Source organism: Salvelinus namaycush, unplaced genomic scaffold, assembly GCF_016432855.1.
Source record: "Salvelinus namaycush isolate Seneca unplaced genomic scaffold, SaNama_1.0 Scaffold119, whole genome shotgun sequence".
Lineage (NCBI taxonomy): Eukaryota > Metazoa > Chordata > Actinopteri > Salmoniformes > Salmonidae > Salvelinus > Salvelinus namaycush.
This window is the reverse complement of record NW_024057886.1, coordinates 336,344-359,975: the sequence shown is the minus strand read 5'-3', so window position 1 is coordinate 359,975 and position 23,632 is coordinate 336,344. Positions and strand designations below refer to the sequence as shown.

The following is a 23,632-nucleotide window of genomic DNA, read 5'->3' as shown; positions in this document are numbered from 1 at the left end:
GGTCTCTGGTGTTCTCAGGTCCAGGCTTGATACAACTCTCTCCACCATGGTCTCTGGTGTTGGTAAAGCAGAAGGATAGACTGTGATTAAACTAAATACAACTTATAAAGGCTTGGTATAGCATACATTACGGTCTTCATAAGCAATACAAAGTGTGTATAAAGGGTGACAGAACAGCTTCCTGTATAGGGTGCATTGCCTAAATGTGACATAACCCACTATGTCACCTTCCATAAAGCCAATACTGATGGTGACATTACAGGTGACATTGTTTATCTTGATGAAAGCCCCTAGAGATGTGACGTCACCAGGTATCATGAGTTACATTCCCCCCTAGAGATGTGAAGTCACCAGGTATCATGAGTTACATTCCCCCCTAGAGATGTGAAGTCACCAGGTATCATGAGTTACACACCCCCCTAGAGATGTGAAGTCACCAGGTATCATGAGTTACATTCCCCCCTAGAGATGTGAAGTCACCAGGTATCATGAGTTACATTCCCCCCTAGAGATGTGAAGTCACCAGGTATCATGAGTTACACACACTCTTCCCCCCTCAATACACTGCACTGTGCTTGTGACACAAAATTGAGACCTACACGTGAGTGAGACTGACATTACAGTGAGGCTGTCCTATTCAACAGGTTCTGATGCCCTCTAGTGGTTAGAGTGAGACTGACTCTAAAATAACACATTAAAACACACCACTACTAATAATCTAACTGTCTGTAGGTCCAACAGAACACATTAAAACACACCACTACTACTAATCTAACTGTCTGTAGGTCCAACAGAACACATTAAAACACACCACTACTACTAATCTAACTGTCTGTAGGTCCAACAGAACACATTAAAACACACCACTACTACTAATCTAACTGTCTGTAGGTCCAACAGAACCCATTAAAACACACCACTACTACTAATCTAACTGTCTGTAGGTCCAACAGAACACATTAAAACACACCACTACTACTAATCTAACTGTCTGTAGGTCCACCAGAACACATTAAAACACACCACTACTACTAATCTAACTGTCTGTAGGTCCAACAGAACCCATTAAAACACACCACTACTACTAATCTAACTGTCTGTAGGTCCAACAGAACACATTAAAACACACCACTACTACTAATCTAACTGTCTGTAGGTCCAACAGAACACATTAAAACACACCACTACTACTAATCTAACTGTCTGTAGGTCCAACAGAACACATTAAAACACACCACTACTACTAATCTAACTGTCTGTAGGTCCAACAGAACACATTAAAACACACCACTACTACTAATCTAACTGTCTGTAGGTCCAACAGAACACATTAAAACACACCACTACTACTAATCCAACTGTCTGTAGGTCCAACAGAACACATTAAAACACACCACTACTACTAATCTAACTGTCTGTAGGTCCAACAGAACACATTAAAACACACCACTACTACTAATCTAACTGTCTGTAGGTCCAACAGAACACATTAAAACACACCACTACTACTAATCTAACTGTCTGTAGGTCCAACAGAACACATTAAAACACACTACTAATCTAACTGTCTGTAGGTCCAACAGAACACATTAAAACACACTACTAATCTAACTGTCTGTAGGTCCAACAGAACACATTAAAACACACCACTACTACTAATCTAACTGTCTGTAGGTCCAACAGAACACATTAAAACACACCACTACTACTAATCTAACTGTCTGTAGGTCCAACAGAACACATTAAAACACACCACTACTACTAATCTAACTGTCTGTAGGTCCAACAGAACACATTAAAACAGACCACTACTACTAATCTAACTGTCTGTAGGTCCAACAGAACACATTAAAACACACCATTACTAATCTAACTGTCTGTAGGTCCAACAGAACACATTAAAACACACCATTACTACTAATCTAACTGTCTGTAGGTCCAACAGAACACATTAAAACACACCATTACTACTAATCTAACTGTCTGTAGGTCCAACAGAACACATTAAAACACACCACTACTACTAATCTAACTGTCTGTAGGTCCAACAGAACACATTAAAACACACCACTACTACTAATCTAACTGTCTGTAGGTCCAACAGAACACATTAAAACACACCACTACTACTAATCTAACTGTCTGTAGGTCCAACAGAACACATTAAAACACTCACCTCTGAATGTGTTGGTCATCTATCTGACACAGGGTCACTGAGGAGGAGTAAACCCCAAACCCAGGATAGAGGGGTTCAGTGAATGTGGTGTGTTCTGTGTAAAGGTGTGTCAGTGTACCAGAGGAGGACACACTATAGAAGGACAAAGTACCAGCTGGCCAGTCCAGATACACTCCAACTCTGTTAGAATCAGTACCAGGGATGATTCTGCTACGGACTCCAGCATGGTAAAAGAGATAACCACTGTGAGAGCAGAGTAAACTCCAGGACTTCCTATTATCGCCAATCCAATTGTCTTCCTCCACTCCCTTCCTCTTCAGTCCTTCGTACACCACACCAATGTCAGCCATGGCACCATCCCTCTCCACCTCCCAGTAATAACGACACCCAGATAAGCCTTCTTTGCAGAGAACTTGGTAAAGACAGTCAAATCTGTCTGGATGGTCTTCATAATGCTGCTCCTCCACCACCCGTTTCACCTTCCTGTTCCCCTCAGACAGTATCAGGTTTGGGTTTGCTGTATCTGGGTCCAGGGTGAGATGACAGGCATCTGTAGACAAAAGGAGAGTTTAATCAAACCACATCTTCATATAAAATGTTGTTTTGTAGGTACAGAACAAGTATTGATTAGTTACTACGTTACTATCGTTCTGAATATGCAGTTAATTAGGATTAAAGAGACTTACATTTCCTCAGCCCTGATTTCAGCCTGCACTCTCCACCATGATCCACACTGTAGGAGAAACAGGTTATTGACTGACAAAGACCTAATAAAGCAGTCAACATTTAAACCATATTGTTGTGTTCTGGTGCACAATCCAAGTTCATTACTAGAGACATACAGGTATTCTATCCTACCTACTGCATACAGAACGGAGTACAATTCATTACTAGAGACCTACTGGTATTCTATCCTACCTACTGCATACAGAACGGAGTACAATTCATTACTAGAGACATACAGGTATTCTATCCTACCTACTGTATACGGAACAGAGTACAATTCATTACTAGAAACATACAGGTATTCTATCCTACCTACTGCATACAGAACAGAGTACAATTCATTACTAGAGACATACAGGTATTCTATCCTACCTACTGCATACAGAATGGAGTACAATTCATTACTAGAGACATACAGGTATTCTATCCTACCTACTGCATACAGAACGGAGTACAATTCATTACTAGAGACATACAGGTATTCTATCCTACCTACTGCATACAGAACGGAGTACAATTCATTACTAGAGACATACAGGTATTCTATCCTACCTACTGCATACAGGATGGAGTACAATTCATTACTAGAAACATACAGGTATTCTATCCTACCTACTGCATACAGAACAGAGTACAATTCATTACTAGAGACATACAGGTATTCTATCCTACCTACTGCATACAGAACAGAGTACAATTCATTACTAGAGACATACAGGTATTCTATCCTACCTACTGCATACAGAACGGAGTACAATTCATTACTAGAGACATACAGGTATTCTATCCTACCTACTTCATACAGAACGGAGTACAATTCATTACTAGAGACATACAGGTATTCTATCCTGCATACAGAACAGAGTACAATTCCAACAGGATATCAGAGATGCAGAAGAAGAGTATTCATGTGGTGATGATGTATGCTGTGTTGGAGTGCTCAGCCTGCTGAGTAAACTTCCCCTTAATTCTACCATCATGTCCTCATGTTACTGACCCTACTACACTACATATGACACAACCGCTGCTCACACTATTAGGACATCTATTCTGACTTACTTCAGCTTCATCAGTTTATATGTGGGATCCACCAGAGCAGCTGAAAGCAGTCCCCCTGCAGAGTCTCCTGGGTGATTGTAGCTCAGGTCCAGCTCTTTCAGGTGGGAGGGGTTTGACCTCAGAGCTGAAGACAGAGCAGCACAGCCCTCCTCTGTGACCAGACAGCCAGACAGCCTACAGAGAGACACACAACAGCTGTCTAGGTTGGTGTACTGGTATCAATCATCTTGTAGGACACCCATACATTTGTCCATGACACAAACATTGTCATGAAACATCAGATTTTCAGAGTATTTGTTTTACTAAACTCAGCACTGACCTGACTGAAACAGCTGTACTTACCCCAGTGTGTGTAGTTTACAGTCTGGATCCTCCAGTCCAGCAGACAGCAGTGTAACTCAGCTCAGTACCGACCTGACTGAAACAGATGTACTTACCCCAGTGTGTGTAGTTTACAGTCTGGATCCTCCAGTCCAGCAGACAGCAGTGTAACTCAGCTCAGTACAGACCTGACTGAAACAGATGTACTTACCCCAGTGTGTGTAGTTTACAGTCTGGATCCTCCAGTCCAGCAGACAGCAGTGTAACTCCTGAGTCCTGCAGGTCATTGTCTCTCAGCTCCAGTTGTTTCAGTTGTGAGTTGGGTGAACTCAGGACAGAGGCCAGATCTGAACAGCAACCCTCTGTCAGACCACACTGACCCAGACTAGTGGGCAGAAGAGCACATGATTAACACATGTTTAAAACATCCACATAATAACTCATACTGAAGATATTTAACTCACACAAGTGTCTGTATGTTGCAGAGTGGACTGGTTAGTCCAACACAGAGCAGCTCCACTCCTCTGTCTCCCAGGTCATTGTTGCTGATGTTCAGTTCTCTCAGGGGGGAGTTTGGTGTCTGCAGAGCTGAGGCCAGAGTCTCACAGGATTTATATGTGAGTTCACAGCCAGCTAGTCTGGAGAGAGGAGATATACACTTAAATATTCAAAGCTTTAAGAATAATGAGATGCATTAAGACAATTGTTATTTAACCTTTATTTAACTAGGCAAGTCAGTAAAGAACAAATTCTTATTTTCAATGACGGCCTAGGAACAGTGTTTTGTTCAGGGGCAGAAGGACAGATTTTTACCAGCTCGGGGATTCAATCTAGCAACCTTTCGGTTACAAGTCCAACGCTCTAACCACTAGGATACCTGCCTCCCCACATGATTAACCAATGTTAAAAACATACTTTTTTCGACCCTTCATATATTTTTTGTATTAGTTTTTACAAGATGAATGATGAGAAGAGAATCGTCCAGCTCATCGGTGTCATGACGTTGCCCTATTGGTGAGGTTTATGACCCCCATAAATACCTTAACCCCTTTTCTCTCTCTACTCTACAGAATGGACTCTTGGAAAGCCCTTTGTTAACATAGAGAGAGTATGGTAACATCAAAAGGTTGGGAACGGAACAATATTTCTGTAATCCAACCAGTTGAAAGTGTCCGTTGGTACTTAAAGAATATGATGTCAGATCAGTTGTCGTCTGAGACATTATTACTGATGACAGGATGACAAACTGTATCTTGGAAAGTCTACACGTTCTAGTTATCAGATCCACATGGAATTGTTGTGCAATTTAAATATTTAAATATGAAACTATTTGTGAAATGATTAAATGTAATTTTAGTTTTTAAAGCGAGAGAACTGTTTTCATAAGTAAAATATGCTCAATCAGTGGCCACACCCACGTCAACAGGCATTGGTTGGAAATGATGAACAAACCCCTTTTCTACATTTCTATAAACCCCAATTCACGGCGAACTAAGCCAACCTCAGCGTGAGCTCTGGTTGCGAATGGTTGAACGACTACAACCTAACGAAATTAACATTGTGTTCCCAATGACGTGAGGACTGATGTCCATACGTTTAGAAGGGCGAATTTCAAAGTGGAGGTGACGATCGCCACGCTGGAAGGATGAATTTCGACTATACCAGCCAGAATATAGCATGAGCTTAGGATGGCAACTTGGTATGAACTTTGAACTCTTATTCACTAAAGACGTGATACATCCTAGACGTCGAGTTAGCAGCAGCAGCTGTAAACTTGCGTGGCCTAGGAAAGGACGAACAATATCTTCAGAAAGACAGGGTACTACAACGTATCCGTTCTACCACAAGACGACAGACTACAACGTATCAGCCCAGAAATATTATTCAAAGGACAAAGGAGATCTCTGCTGCACCACCCAGCCTTCCATCTTCGACCAATCTATCGAAGCGCAGCTCAGAGTAAATATATTTCTTGCATTATCCTTTTCCGAATGGGCGGTTATTTAGAATGCATAAGATTCTGTATTTACGATAGCATAGCTTCATGAGGACCGATAGAGACCCAATCCATTTGTTCCTCAGTCTTCCCGCTCTTTCATTCAAACCCAACCCCTTTCTTTGTGTAACCAGTCATCATATCAGTTTATTCGGAAGACAACAGCTCTATAAACATTCTTCCGTGGTGCCCCAACTTCCTAGTTAATTACATTTACATGATTAGTTTAATCAGGTAATATTAATTACAGAGAATTGATTTGATAAAATAGCATGTTATATATCATATAATCCATTGTAAAGACACGACATCGGGTATCTCACTACACCCCCCATATGCCATGTCATGAAATATGCAGAAAGACGGATTAAAAGTATGTTTCCGTTGTAATACTTCTGACAGACAACTTCTAACTCCGCCCATAACTTTTGGAATTATAGCATTCCCAGAAAGCATGAATTATTGACTCAATGTTAGTTTTATACTTAAGACACGACTCTGTCGTTGTGCTGTAGAATTTGTGAATGTTGTCTTGTGTAATAAATTCTATACATTAGTTTGTACTGGATTAAACATACATTCTTGTTAACTGTAATTGTGTTATTTATGTTCCAACATTCCCTCCATCTTGTTCCAATATCAGTTATTTTGAAGTCTTGGTTCCAGTAGTTTATATTTTTTCTAAAAACACAAACTCACTCAAGATATTTAACCTTGATATAGTTTGATATATTTATCACATTTGATGTATGTTTCTGCATATTTACCAAGATGTTCAAATAATGTTAAAAACACACACATACTAACTACATACAAAATATATGAACTCACAGTGGATACTGAAGAAAGTTAACTCACACAAGTGTCTGTATGTTGCAGAGTGGACTGGTTAGTCCAACACAGAGCAGCTCCACTCCTCTGTCTCCCAGGTCATTGTAGCTGAGGTCCAGTTCTCTCAGGGGGGAGTTTGGTGTCTGCAGAGCTGAGGTCAGAGTCTCACAGGATTTATATGTGAGCTTACAGCCATCCAGTCTGGAGAGAGGAGATATGGTGATACACTGTTAAATATGCAAAGCTTTAAGAATAATGAGATACATTAATTAACCTTTCTCGCCCCGGGGTTCCGCTAGCGGAACACCCACAACATTCCGCTTCCCAGCGCGCGAAATTCAAAAATATTTTTTTGAAATATTTAACTTCCACACATTAACAAGTCCAATACAGCAAATGAAAGATAAACATCTTGTGAATCCAGCCAACATGTCCGATTTTTAAAATGTTTTACAGCGAAAACACAATATATCTTTGTTAGCTCACCACAATAGCCAAACACACAACGCCATGTTTTCACCGCAAACATAGCTTTCACAAAACCCACAAATAGAGATAAAATTAATCACTAACCTTTGAACAACTTCATCAGATGACAGTCTTATAACATCATGTTATACAATACATTTATGTTTTGTTCGAAAATGTGCATATTTATAGGTATAAATCGTAGTTTTACATTGCAGCCACCGTCACAAATAGCACCAAAACAGCCAGAATAATTACAGAGAGTAACGTGAAATAAGTAAATACTCATCATAAAACATTTATGAAAAATACATGTTGTACAGCAAATGAAAGATAAACATCTTGTGAATCCAGCCAATATTTCCGATTTTTTAAGTGTTTTACAGTGAAAACACAATATATATTTATGTTAGCTCACCACCATGTTATACAATACATTTATGTTGGTTCGAAAATGTGCATATTTAGAGCTACAAATCCTGGTTTTACATTGTGAATACGTAGCCATAATGCACAAAATTGCCCGGAGATATTTTGGACAGTCACGTTATCTAACCAAAGAACTCATCATAAACTTTACTAAAAAATACATGTTGTACAGCAAATGAAAGATACACTGGTTCTTAATGCAACCGCTGTGTTAGATTTAAAAAAATAACTTTAGTACAAAGTACAGCATGCAATATTCTGAGACAGCGCCCAGCAATTCTCCGCCATGTTGGAGCCAACATATTCCACAAAAATACGAAATAACATCATAAATATTCTCTTACCTTTGATGATCTTCCATCAGAATGTAGTGCAAGGAGTCCTAGTTCCACAATAAATCGTTGTTTTGTTTTAGAATGTCCATTTCTTCTGTCGAATTAGCAACTTTGGCTAGCATTGTGGAGGGCACATGTCCATCAACTCTTGGAACGAAAAATTCCGCGCATGGAACGAAAAATTCCAAAAGTCACAATAAACGTCGAATAAACTGGTCAAACTCGGTTGAAAATCCATCTTTATGATGTTTTTCTCATATGTATCCAATAAAGTCCAAGACGGCGCATTTCGTCGTGTATACCTAACGCATTTCAGAAGACAATGTGGTGTTCTCTGGTGCGCAGCTGAATACTGCCAATAGGGCGGACCTGTCACTCCAAAAGCTCTCATTCGGTTTCACGTCAAGCTAGACACCCCATTCAACATTCTACTGCCTGTTGACATCTAGTGGAATGCGTATGAATTGCATACAGATCCATAAATATAAGGCAATTGAATAGGCAAGGCCTGACACAGAGCCCCATTTACAGAATTTTCACTTCCTGTTTGGAAGTTTGCTGCCAAATGAGTTCTGTTTTACTCACAGATATAATTCAAACAGTTTTAGAAACTTCAGAGTGTTTTCTATCCAATAGTAATAAAAATATGCATATCGTATGATCTAGAACAGAGTACGAGGCCGTTTAATTTGGGCACGATTTTTCCCAAAGTGAAAACAGCGCCCCCTATTCACTAAGAGGGAGCAAGAGACAAAAACGGAAGTACACATGATTAACCAATGTTGAAAACATACTAACTCACTTAAGATATTTAACCTTAGTTTTATATATTTATCACATTTGATGTACGTTTCTGCATATTTACCAAGATGTTCAAATAATGTTAAAAACACACACATACTAACTACATACAAAATATATGAACTCACAGTGGATACTGAAGAAAGTTAACTCACACAAGTGTCTGTATGTTGCAGAGTGGACTGGTTAGTCCAACACAGAGCAGCTCCACTCCTCTGTCTCCCAGGTTATTATAGCTGAGGTCCAGTTCTCTCAGGGGGGAGTTTGGTGTCTGCAGAGCTGAGGCCAGAGTCTCACAGGATTTATATGTGAGTTCACAGCCATCCAGTCTGGAGAGAGGAGATAATCTGTTAGATATACAAATCCGTCATTATAATGATACTGTAAACATCAACTCAATAACAGAACTTACAGTGCTCTCTTGCAGGTTTTCACGACCGGCAGCAACCTCTGATAACCTTCCTCTGATGTGTTGTATGTCTTCAGGTCAAACTCCTCCAGCACCTCCTCTGACATCAGTAACAGGTAGGCCAGGGCTGAACATTGGTCAGGTTCTAGTCTTGTTGCTGAAAGGGTTCCTGATCGCAGGGAGGTCTGCATGTCTTCAACTAGAGAGTTGGAACCAAGCTCATTCAGACAGTGAAACAAGTTGATGATCCTTTCTGGTGAGGATTCCTCCTCGATCTTGTCTGAAAGGTACTCAACTGTGCTCTCATTGGTCTGTGTTGTACTTCCTGTCTGTGTCAGAAGGCCTCGTAACAGATTCTGATTGGACTCCAGTGAGAGACCTAGAAGGAAGCGGAGGAACAGGTCAAGGTGTCCATTCTTACTTTTCAAGGCCTGGTCCACTGCGCTCCTGTGTAAGTCAGACAACTGGATTGACTCCTTCTCTTCATCATCACTAGTGGGGGAGAAAACATTTTCCTTCTTGTCCAGACATGATTCTAAAGCATGCACTGCTGCTAGAAACTCCTGAATGCTCAGATGCACAAAGCTGTAGACCTTGTCTTGGTACAGCCCAGATTCTTCTTTAAAGATCTCTGTACACAATGCTGAGTACTCTGATGCCTCTGTGACATCAAGGCCACACTCTCTCAGGTCCTCCTCATAGTAGATCAGGTTGCCCTTCTGCAGCTGTTGGAAAGCCAGCTTTGCCAGTTTCAGGATCATCTCTTTGTCTGACTGAGACAGTTCCTTTGGGTTGGTCTCTGTGGCTTTGTTGTACTTCCTGTTCTTCACAATGATTTGGATGAGTATGAAGTGTGAGTACATCTGGGTCAGAGTTTTGGGGACTTCATCCTTCTCTGCCTCTTTCAGTATCATCTCAAGGACAGTGGCTGATATCCAACAGAAGACTGGCATGTGGCACATGATGTGGAGGCTCCTTGATGTCTTCATGTGGGTGATGATTTCATTGGCCAGATTCTGATCAGTGATTTTCTTCCTGAAATACTCCTCCTTCTGTGGATCATTGAACCCTCGTACCTCTGTCACCTGGTCAACACACTCAGGAGGGATCTGATTGGCTGCTGCAGGCCTTGATGTTATCCAGAGGAGAGCAGAGGGAAGCAGATTCCCCTTGATGAGGTTTGTCAGCAGCACGTCCACTGAGGTTGGCTTCGTGACATCACAGCACTTCTCATTGTTTTTGAAGTCTAGAGGAAGTCAACACTCATCCAGACCATCAAAAATGAAAACAGTTTTGGTTTCACCATCTTCAATGCTGTCAATCTCTTTCAGCTCTGAGAAGTAGTGGGAAAGAAGTTGCATCAGACTGTATTGGTCCCTTTTCAGGTTCAGATCACGGAAAGGAAGAGGAAACATGAAATGAACGTCCTGATTTGCTTTTCCCTCTGCCCAGTCAAGGATCACCTTCTGCACAGAGATTGTTTTTCCAATGCCAGCGATTCCTTTTGTCAGCACAGTTCTGATAGGTTTGTCTTGTCCAGGTAAAGGCTTGAAGATGTCGTTGCATTTGATTGGTGTCTCTTGTGTGGTTTGTTTCTTGGATGCCATCTCCATCTGTCTAACCTCATGTTCATTATTGAGCCCTCCACTTCCACCCTCTGTGATGTAGAGCTCTGTGTAGATGTCCTTGAACAGACTTTGGTTTCCATGGTGTCCAATTCCTTCAGATATGTGTTGATACTTGTGTTTCAGTTTAGCCTTAATGTCTTGTTGGACTGTCAGCAGAGTTTCACCTGTAGGAAAACAATGAGAGTTGAGACTCATAAGTTTGTGTGTGTGTTTTATAAGGGCCTTTTTACCATTATTTGTAATATTGTATGAAATACAGTCTTACTTCTTCTGTCCAGAGGGCTGTCTGTGATATTTAATGCATCCTCACTGTCCAAACTCTCCACTTCCTTATTGTCATCTGGTAATGGTTCCTGGCTGAAAACAGGTGGCTGATCACTCTTCATTGATAGCAGGCTGGTTGTAGGGGACTCTGCTCTGGGCTTCTGGACACTGAACAAAACAGGGAGACAGATCACCTCATCATTATCACATCAATACCTCATCTACATCCTTTTAGCAACAGTATAGTGGAACTTCTAGAAGTCCTGAGGTTTCTTTATAAAGCTACAGTCTGCAATTGGTAAATCCATTTTTTGCCTTTTAAATGAATGATGTAGACCTACATTTTATGTAATTTGTAACACTTTTCATTAGTTTGATATTTTTAACCTGTTATAACAGGTTAACCATGTATATTTTACAATTCATCTCTTACTTCTTAGAACTGGTGTCTTGAGTCATTTTAGAGGCAGTGGTCTCCTCCTCTCTCTCCCCAGAGAGACTCATTTTAGAGGCAGTGGTCCCCTCCTCTCTCTCCCCAGAGAGACTCATTTTAGATGTAAGTCACAGCTCACTCAGCTACAATAAGAAATAACAGAACAGTCAATATTTCTGAACATTGAAGAACCATTAACAATTACCACACTTTTACTGTCCGTGGTCAGAGTTCGAACAGAGACTTCATGTTGCATTTAAACAGTCCAATCGGTTATTACTTTGACCTGGATCCCCATTGGCTGTCTCCATAACAACAGCTAGTCTACCTGGTTGGATCCCCTGACTCCATAACAACAGCTAGTCTACCTGGTTGGATCCCCTGACTCCATAACAACAGCTAGTCTACCTGGTTGGATCCCCTGACTCCATAACAACAGCTAGTCTACCTGGTTGGATCCCCTGACTCCATAACAACAGCTAGTCTACCTGGTTGGATCCCCTGACTCCATAACAACAGCTAGTCTACCTGGTTGGATCCCCTGACTCCATAACAACAGCTAGTCTACCTGGTTGGATCCCCTGACTCCATAACAACAGCTAGTCTACCTGGTTGGATCCCCTGACTCCATAACAACAGCTAGTCTACCTGGTTGAATCCCCTGACTCCATAACAACAGCTAGTCTACCTGGTTGGATCCCCTGACTCCATAACAACAGCTAGTCTACCTGGTTGGATCCCCTGACTCCATAACAACAGCTAGTCTACCTGGTTGGATCCCACTGACTCCATAACAACAGCTAGTCTACATGGGGTCAACACAGACAACTAAAAGACATTACAGACTTCGACTTTATATTGAAAGACGGTAGTAAACATTATAATAATTTTTCAAGTAGACGTTACAGACATTAAACATGTTTATTTAACGAGGCAAGTCAGTTAATAACACATTCTTATTTACAATGACGGCCTACTTGTAAAGCCCCCCCCCCCCGGCCAAACCCTCCCCTAACCCGGACGACGCTGGGCCAAATGGGCGCCGCCCTATGGGACTCCAGATAACAGACGGTTGTGATACAGCCCAGGATCAAACAGGATCAAACCCAGGTCTGTAGTGATGCTGTGCCTTAGACTGCTGCGCCACTCGGGAGCTTAAGTTAACATTGCTGACAGATAGTTCTTCCTAACCCTTTAGGAGAATACAGCCTACACACCATTGTTTCTTGTTCTGGTTTAGTAGTAGCCTACACACCATCGTTTCTTGTTCTGGTTTAGTAGTAGCCTGCACACCATCGTTTCTTGTTTAGTAGTAGCCTGCACACCATCGTTTCTTGTTTAGTAGTAGCTTACACACACCATCGTTTCTTGTTTAGTAGTAGCCTACACACCATCGTTTCTTGTTTAGTAGTAGCCTACACACCATCGTTTCTTGTTTAGTAGTAGCCTACACACCATCGTTTCTTGTTTAGTAGTAGCCTACACACCATCGTTTCTTGTTCTGGTTTAGTAGTAGCCTACACACCATTGTTTCTTGTTCTGGTTTAGTAGTTTCCTACACACCATCGTTTCTTGTTCTGGTTTAGTAGTTGCCTACACACCATTGTTTCTTGTTCTGGTTTAGTAGTAGCCTACACACCATTGTTTCTTGTTCTGGTTTAGTAGTAGCCTACACACCATTGTTTCTTGTTCTGGTTTAGTAGTAGCCTACACACCATTGTTTCTTGTTCTGGTTTAGTAGTAGCCTACACACCATTGTTTCTTATTCTGGTTTAGTAGTTGCCTATAAAGGTAACACGCATTGCTTTGTTCTGCAGGAAAATGTCCAAAGATGGAAAAATTGGTTCGTCTGGCAAGTACTTTTATAGGCGTAAGATGGCACAGTGATGCCACCTGTTGGTAAATGTTCATTACTGCAACTCCAGTGTTTTTACCGGTGTGCTTGAGATACCCGGATGTATTGCAACATACTGAACAAGACTGGTTACTCGCGTCAATGTCTCTGTCTCGTCATTTAACATTAAAACAAGTACGTTTGATTGATCCAGAGCTGGGGTGTACTCATTAGTGCAAACCTCACCAACCCGTTGCAAAACGGTAGGGGGGCGGACCGACTTTTGGAAACCATGATTTAGTCAACATTTACATCGTTTATGTGCCAATTCTTGCATGTCACTTTTACTTTGCCAACTTGACGAGACGGACTAGTTTCTTTAGCGACAGATTTACACATTTCCGATGCACGTCTTCTTTCAGGAATTGAAACAACGCAAAGTTTCGACTGTGTTGGGGATCACGCGGATATCAAATCACGATAATGTGCTATCAATCGCCTATAACAACAGCTCTATACCTCATAGCCTTTAACATCACATCATATTGATTAGGCTAATCAATATTAATCAACATATAAGCCTGCAATTATTATTCTTGAAAGTTGAAATCAGTATTGTAATAACTTTACAATTCTGCGGATGTTTTACTGCTAGATCACCTCTCTCTACAATAGTCTAACTTCTCAATAACACTTTTCTATATTAAATTGTAAAAGGCTACAAACCTCAAACATGTTTCTTCGACCGGAATTCCTCTAAGTTACTTCCTTATATAATGTAGACTACTTCCCATTTCAACACAGTCGACGCGTTCAACACGTATAGGTTTATATATTATATGTTCATATTTATGTCATATAAAGTCTTCATACACTTAAAACAAGTATTCAGCCCATAAATTAATATCCTATCTGCAAAAAAAGTGGGTTTGTATTAATTTTATTTGATTGAGTGGTGTTTTGCAGTGTTACCAGCAGAGAGCAGTGTGACACAACAACCAGGTGTGGCAGAAGGACGCTAGACGGTCATATCTGTGTTGTTATGGTAACATGATAGGATGGGTAACCAACGATATACAATGACTCTGCAAACCCCAAAACAAACTGATTACAATGTGTAGTATATGACGTTACATTGAACTAATTACACGTATTAAAGCCCAACTCAAATAAACACATTCCATTTCATTTATTGAACATATTATTTGACAGAGATTCTGCACATCAATCAACATTTCTGTAAATGTGCCAGATTTAGCCAGCTAGCTAGTTTTCAACTGTAGTTCCTGGGCATGTAGATACAAACATTTTCATAAAAGCGTTAAAAAATACAATTGCCCTAGTACTAACACACCCGATTGAAATAATCTGTGGTTTGATGATAGAGTTAATTAGTTTCATCTAAGGTGTTCGTTCTGGGGCAAAAACTAAAACACGGACCTCTTGGTAGTCCCGGAGGAGAGGTTTGAAAAAGGCTGATCTAAAATAACGTGATTCAAATTAGTTGACTTTTGTAGGCCTACATCAGCTGTACAACTTGAGTGTGTGCGGCACAGGTGGCTGGTGGCACTTCAATTGGGGAGGACAGAATGAATGGAATGGTATCAGACACATGAGACATATGGTTTCCGTTCCTTTCACACCATTCCAGACATTTCTTTCATCCTTCCTCCCTTCACAACGCCTCTTGTGGTGTCTGGGTGCCTATTTCACCTAGAATAATGCGATTCAAAATGTTTTCTAGACTGTGTTTACACAGGCTGATATTTTTTCCACTAATTGGTCTTTTTGACGAATCACATCAGATCTTTTCACATCAGATCTTATCTGATTGGTCAAAAGACCAATGAGTGAACCATCTGAAATTTAGCAGCCATGTAATGATGGAGCTATTTCTGCATATTGCGTCTTTGACTGCAATTACCAGAATGCTTTGCGACAGGAAGTGGACGTGAGAACAAAAATGCTCCACTTATGAGCAAGTGACGAGTGATAAACCTGGCTTTCGCTAGCAACTTTTTTTTATTGTTTTATAGAATCTAAAGTGGTCAAGTGTAACGTGAAGTATTATTAAAATACGCTATAATCTTATAACCGACGTCCCGAGTCATTACTTTAAAAGATCGTTATTCTATAGGCCCCTTTAAAAATGTCTCATAGTACTTTTACAGTAATCCAGTCTACCAGATTCCCAACTGAACATTACCAACATCCACCTTCTCAATGAGATCATCTGTGATCTTCATCATCACTGGGACTGTATCAGCATAAAGACCAACAGGTCCCTGTAATAGTCTGCATGGCAGGCCAGTTGTGCAGAGAATTCTGGACAGAGCTCTATACAGACAGACTGGGAATTAATATAGATAGACAGACTGGGAATTAATATAGACAGGCAGACTAGGAATTAATAGACAGACAGACTATGAATTAATATAGACAGGCAGACTAGGAATTAATAGACAGACAGCCTAGGAATTAATATAGACAGACAGCCTAGGAATTAATAGACAGACCGCCTAGGAATTAATATAGACAGGCAGACTAGGAATTAATATAGACAGGTAGACTAGGAATTAATATAGACAGGCAGACTAGGAATTAATATAGACAGACAGACTAGGAATTAATATAGACAGACAGACTAGGAATTAATATAGACAGGCAGACTAGGAATTAATATAGACAGGCAGACTAGGAATTAATATAGACAGACACACAGCCTAGGAATTAATATAGACAGACAGACTAGGAATTAATATAGACAGGCAGACTAGGAATTAATATAGACAGACACACAGCCTAGGAATTAATATAGACAGGCAGACTAGGAATTAATAGACAGGCAGACTAGGAATTAATATAGACAGGCAGACTAGGAATTAATATAGACAGGCAGACTAGGAATTAATATAGACAGACAGACTAGGAATTAATATAGACAGGCAGACTAGGAATTAATATAGACAGACTAGGAATTAATAGACAGGCAGACTAGGAATGAATATAGACAGGCAGACTAGGAATGAATATAGACAGGCAGACTAGGAATTAATATAGACAGGCAGACTAGGAATTAATATAGACAGGCAGACTAGGAATTAATATAGACAGACAGACTAGGAATTAATATAGACAGACAGACTAGGAATTAATATAGACAGGCAGACTAGGAATTAATATAGACAGACACACACACAGTGACGGACTGACCGAACAACCGACCAACAGATCGCTATAGATAATATAGTGAACTAGACAGTGTAGATGCTCACCGGATCATCTCTAGAGGTTTCAGGATGTTCTCACAGGATAGAGGAGCATGAGCAGTCTGGCTCCCTGATAGTAGACTGTAGAGTATAGTAACACCTCCAGCATGGTCACTACCCTGATAGTAGACTGTAGAGTACAGTAACACACCTCCAGCATGGTCACTACCCTGATAGTAGACTGTAGAGTACAGTAACACACCTCCAGCATGGTCACTACCCTGATAGTAGACTGTAGAGTACAGTAACACCTCCAGCATGGTCACTACCCTGATAGTAGACTGTAGAGTATAGTAACACCTCCAGCATGGTCACTACCCTGATAGTAGACTGTAGAGTAAAACACCTCCAGCATGGTCACTACCCTGATAGTAGACCGTAGAGTACAGTAATACCTCCAGCATAGTCACTACCCTGATAGTAGACTGTAGAGTATAGTAACACCTCCAGCATGGTCACTACCCTGATAGTAGACTGTAGAATACAGTAACACCTCCAGCATGGTCACTACCCTGATAGTAGACTGTAGAGTACAGTAACACACCTCCAGCATGGTCACTACCCTGATAGTAGACTGTAGAGTACAGTAACACCTCCAGCGTGGTCACTACCCTGATAGTAGACTGTAGAGTACAGTAACACCTCCAGCATGGTCACTACCCTGATAGTAGACTGTAGAGTACAGTAACACACCTCCAGCGTGGTCACTACCCTGATAGTAGACTGTAGAGTACAGTAACACCTCCAGCATGGTCACTACCCTGATAGTAGACTGTAGAGTACAGTAACGTACCTCCAGCATGGTCACTACCCTGATAGTAGACTGTAGAGTACAGTAACACCTCCTGCATGGTCACTACCCTGATAGTAGACTGTAGAGTACAGTAACATACCTCCAGCATGGTCACTACCCTGATAGTAGACTGTAGAGTATAGTAACACACCTCCAGCATGGTCACTACCCTGATAGTAGACTGTAGAGTACAGTAACACACCTCCAGCATGGTCACTACCCTGATAGTAGACTGTAGAGTACAGTAACATACCTCCAGCATGGTCACTACCCTGATAGTAGACTGTAGAGTACAGTAACATACCTCCAGCATGGTCACTACCCTGATAGTAGACTGTAGAGTACAGTAACACACCTCCAGCATGGTCACTACCCTGATAGTAGACTGTAGAGTACAGTAACACCTCCAGCATGGTCACTACCCTGATAGTAGATTGTAGAGTACAGTAACACACCTCCAGCATGGTCACTACCCTGATAGTACACTGTAGAGTACAGTAACACACCTCCAGCATGGTCACTACCCTGATAGTAGACTGTAGAGTACAGTAACACCTCCAGCATGGTCACTACCCTGATAGTAGACTGTAGAGTACAGTAACACCTCCAGCATGGTCACTACCCTGATAGTAGACTGTAGAGTACAGTAACACACCTCCAGCATGGTCACTACCCTGATAGTAGACTGTAGAGTACAGTAACACACCTCCAGCATGGTCACTACCCTGATAGTAGACTGTAGAGTAACACACCTCCAGCATGGTCACTACCCTGATAGTAGACTGTAGAGTACAGTAACACCTCCAGCATGGTCACTACCCTGATAGTAGACTGTAGAGTACAGTAACACACCTCCAGCATGGTCACTACCCTGATAGTAGACTGTAGAGTACAGTAACACACCTCCAGCATGGTCACTACCCTGAGAGTAGACTGTAGAGTACAGTAACACACCTCCAGCATGGTCACTACCCTGATAGTAGACTGTAGAGTACAGTAACACCTCCAGCATGGTCACTACCCTGATAGTAGACTGTAGAGTACAGTAACACACCTCCAGCATGGTCACTACCCTGATAGTAGACTGTAGAGTACAGTAACACCTCCAGCATGGTCACTACCCTGATAGTAGACTGTAGAGTACAGTAACACCTCCAGCATAGTCACTACCCTGATAGTAGACTGTAGAGTACAGTAACATACCTCCAGCATGGTCACTACCCTGATAGTAGACCGTAGAGTACAGTAACACACCTCCAGCATGGTCACTACCCTGATAGTAGACCGTAGAGTACAGTAACACACCTCCAGCATGGTCACTACCCTGATAGTAGACTGTAGAGTACAGTAACACACCTCCAGCATGGTCACTACCCTGATAGTAGACTGTAGAGTACAGTAACACACCTCCAGCATGGTCACTACCCTGATAGTAGACTGTAGAGTACAGTAACACACCTCCAGCATGGTCACTACCCTGATAGTAGACTGTAGAGTACAGTAACACACCTCCAGCATGGTCACTACCCTGATAGTAGACCGTAGAGTACAGTAACACCTCCAGCATGGTCACTACCCTGATAGTAAGCTGTAGAGTACAGTAACACCTCCAGCATGGTCACTACCCTGATAGTAGACTGTAGAGTACAGTAACACCTGCAGCATGGTCACTACCCTGATAGTAGACTGTAGAGTACAGTAACACCTCCAGCATGGTCACTACCCTGATAGTAGACTGTAGAGTACAGTAACAACTCCAGCATGGTCACTACCCTGATAGTAGACTGTAGAGTACAGTAACACACCTCCAGCATGGTCACTACCCTGATAGTAGACTGTAGAGTACAGTAACACCTCCAGCATGGTCACTACCCTGATAGTAGACTGTAGAGTACAGTAACACACCTCCAGCATGGTCACTACCCTGATAGTAGACTGTAGAGTACAGTAACACACCTCCAGCATGGTCACTACCCTGATAGTAGACTGTAGAGTACAGTAACACACCTCCAGCATGGTCACTACCCTGATAGTAGACTGTAGAGTACAGTAACATACCTCCAACATGGTCACTACCCTGATAGTAGACTGTAGAGTACAGTAACACCTCCAGCATGGTCACTACCCTGATAGTAGACTGTAGAGTACAGTAACACCTCCAGCATGGTCACTACCCTGATAGTAGACTGTAGAGTACAGTAACACACCTCCAGCATGGTCACTACCCTGATAGTAGACTGTAGAGTACAGTAACACCTCCAGCATGGTCACTACCCTGATAGTAGGCTGTAGAGTACAGTAACACACCTCCAGCATGGTCACTACCCTGATAGTAGGCTGTAGAGTACAGTAACATACCTCCAGCATGGTCACTACCCTGATAGTAGGCTGTAGAGTACAGTAACACACCTCCAGCATGGTCACTACCCTGATAGTAGACTGTAGAGTACAGTAACACCTCCAGCATGATCACTACCCTGATAGTAGACTGTAGAGTACAGTAACACCTCCAGCATGGTCACTACCCTGATAGTAGACTGTAGAGTACAGTAACACCTCCAGCATGGTCACTACCCTGATAGTAGACTGTAGAGTACAGTAACACCTCCAGCATGGTCACTACCCTGATAGTAGACTGTAGAGTACAGTAACACACCTCCAGCATGGTCACTACCCTGATAGTAGACTGTAGAGTACAGTAACACACCTCCAGCATGGTCACTACCCTGATAGTAGACTGTAGAGTACAGTAACACCTCCAGCATGGTCACTACCCTGATAGTAGACTGTAGAGTACAGTAACACCTCCAGCATGGTCACTACCCTGATAGTAGACTGTAGAGTACAGTAACACCTCCAGCATGGTCACTACCCTGATAGTAGAGTACAGTAACACACCTGCAGCATGGTCACTACCCTGATAGTAGACTGTAGAGTACAGTAACACCTCCAGCATGGTCACTACCCTGATAGTAGAGTACAGTAACACACCTGCAGCATGGTCACTACCCTGATAGTAGACTGTAGAGTACAGTAACACACCTCCAGCATGGTCACTACCCTGATAGTAGACTGTAGAGTAACACACCTCCAGCATGGTCACTACCCTGATAGTAGACTGTAGAGTACAGTAACACCTCCAGCATGGTCACTACCCTGATAGTAGACTGTAGAGTAACACACCTCCAGCATGGTCACTACCCTGATAGTAGACTGTAGAGTACAGTAACACCTCCAGCATGGTCACTACCCTGATAGTAGACTGTAGAGTACAGTAACACACCTCCAGCATGGTCACTACCCTGATAGTAGACTGTAGAGTACAGTAACATACCTCCAGCATGGTCACTACCCTGATAGTAGACTGTAGAGTACAGTAACACCTCCAGCATGGTCACTACCCTGATAGTAGACTGTAGAGTACAGTAACACACCTCCAGCATGGTCACTACCCTGATAGTAGACTGTAGAGTACAGTAACACACCTCCAGCATGGTCACTACCCTGATAGTAGACTGTAGAGTACAGTAACACCTCCAGCATGGTCACTACCCTGATAGTAGACTGTAGAGTACAGTAACACACCTCCAGCATGGTCACTACCCTGATAGTAGACTGTAGAGTACAGTAACACCTCCAGCATGGTCACTACCCTGATAGTAGACTGTAGAGTACAGTAACATACCTCCAGCATGGTCACTACCCTGATAGTAGACTGTAGAGTACAGTAACACCTCCAGCATGGTCACTACCCTGATAGTAGACTGTAGAGTAACACACCTCCAGCATGGTCACTACCCTGATAGTAGACTGTAGAGTACAGTAACACCTCCAGCATGGTCACTACCCTGATAGTAGACTGTAGAGTACAGTAACACACCTCCAGCATGGTCACTACCCTGATAGTAGACTGTAGAGTACAGTAACATACCTCCAGCATGGTCACTACCCTGATAGTAGACTGTAGAGTACAGTAACACCTCCAGCATGGTCACTACCCTGATAGTAGACTGTAGAGTACAGTAACACACCTCCAGCATGGTCACTACCCTGATAGTAGACTGTAGAGTACAGTAACACACCTCCAGCATGGTCACTACCCTGATAGTAGACTGTAGAGTACAGTAACACCTCCAGCATGGTCACTACCCTGATAGTAGACTGTAGAGTACAGTAACACCTCCAGCATGGTCACTACCCTGATAGTAGACTGTAGAGTACAGTAACACACCTCCAGCATGGTCACTACCCTGATAGTAGGCTGTAGAGTACAGTAACACACCTCCAGCATGGTCACTACCCTGATAGTAGACTGTAGAGTACAGTAACACACCTCCAGCATGGTCACTACCCTGATAGTAGACTGTAGAGTACAGTAACACCTCCAGCATGGTCACTACCCTGATAGTAGACTGTAGAGTAACACACCTCCAGCATGGTCACTACCCTGATAGTAGACTGTAGAGTACAGTAACACCTCCAGCATGGTCACTACCCTGATAGTATACTGTAGAGTACAGTAACACCTCCAGCATGGTCACTACCCTGATAGTAGACTGTAGAGTACAGTAACACCTCCAGCATGGTCACTACCCTGATAGTAGACTGTAGAGTACAGTAACATACCTCCAGCATGGTCACTACCCTGATAGTAGACTGTAGAGTACAGTAACATACCTCCAGCATGGTCACTACCCTGATAGTAGACTGTAGAGTACAGTAACATACCTCCAGCATGGTCACTACCCTGATAGTAGACTGTAGAGTAGAGTAACACACCTCCAGCATGGTCACTACCCTGATAGTAGACTGTAGAGTACAGTAACACCTCCAGCATGGTCACTACCCTGATAGTAGACTGTAGAGTACAGTAACACACCTCCAGCATGGTCACTACCCTGATAGTAGACTGTAGAGTACAGTAACACCTCCAGCATGGTCACTACCCTGATAGTAGACTGTAGAGTACAGTAACACCTCCAGCATGGTCACTACCCTGATAGTAGACTGTAGAGTACAGTAACATACCTCCAACATGGTCACTACCCTGATAGTAGACTGTAGAGTAACACACCTCCAGCATGGTCACTACCCTGATAGTAGACTGTAGAGTACAGTAACACCTCCAGCATGGTCACTACCCTGATAGTAGACTGTAGAGTAGAGTAACATACCTCCAGCATGGTCAATACCCCAAGAACAAGAACACAGTGGCCTCCATCATTCTGAAATGGAAGAATTCTCTGACAGAGCCCCAGAGTTCCTCTGTGGAGATGGGAGAACCTTCCAGAAGGACTCCACCAATCAGGCCTTTATTGTAGTGGCCAGACGGAAGCCACTCCTCAGTAAAAAGCACATGACAGCCCGCTTGGAGTTTGCAAAAAGGCACCTAAAGGACTCTGACCATGAGAAACAATATTCTCTGGTCTGATGAAACCAAGATTGAACTCTTTGGCCTGAATGCCAAGCGTCACATCTGGAGGAAACCTGGCACCATCCCTACGGTGAAGCATGGTGGTGGCAGCATCCCTACGGTGAAGCATGGTGGTGGCAGCATCCCTACGGTGAAGCATGGTGGTGGCAGCATCATACTGTGGGGATGTTTTTCAGCGGTAGGGAGACTAGTCAGTTTATTTTATCAGGGACAGTACACATTAATCAACGTTTCAGTAAAAGTGCCGGTTTTAGCCAGCCGGCTAATTTTTTACCGCAGTCACTGGGCAGGTTATTAAAAACAATTACAATACAGACAATCATTGAGCAGTGAGCACACGCAGAGCAACATAGGACAAGCAAGACGTAGCATACAGACAGAGCAACATAGAACAAGCAAGACATAGCATACAGACAGAGCAACATA

At 42.3% G+C, this 23,632-nt stretch overlaps 1 protein-coding gene across 1 annotated transcript; it reads right to left on the bottom strand.

The window, feature by feature from the left end:
* Positions 1–13: 13 nt before the first annotated feature.
* LOC120036036 (NACHT, LRR and PYD domains-containing protein 3-like) lies at positions 14–11,902 on the bottom strand (the record flags this gene model as incomplete). The annotated part of the gene is given in 11 exon segments (XM_038982504.1): positions 14–53; positions 2,177–2,726; positions 2,863–2,909; positions 3,962–4,135; positions 4,494–4,667; positions 4,747–4,920; positions 7,137–7,310; positions 9,298–9,471; positions 9,555–11,343; positions 11,445–11,611; positions 11,877–11,902. Coding segments are annotated over 11 exon segments (3,489 nt in total), but the record flags the coding sequence as incomplete, so codon positions are not given.
* Positions 11,903–23,632: the final 11,730 nt, after the last annotated feature.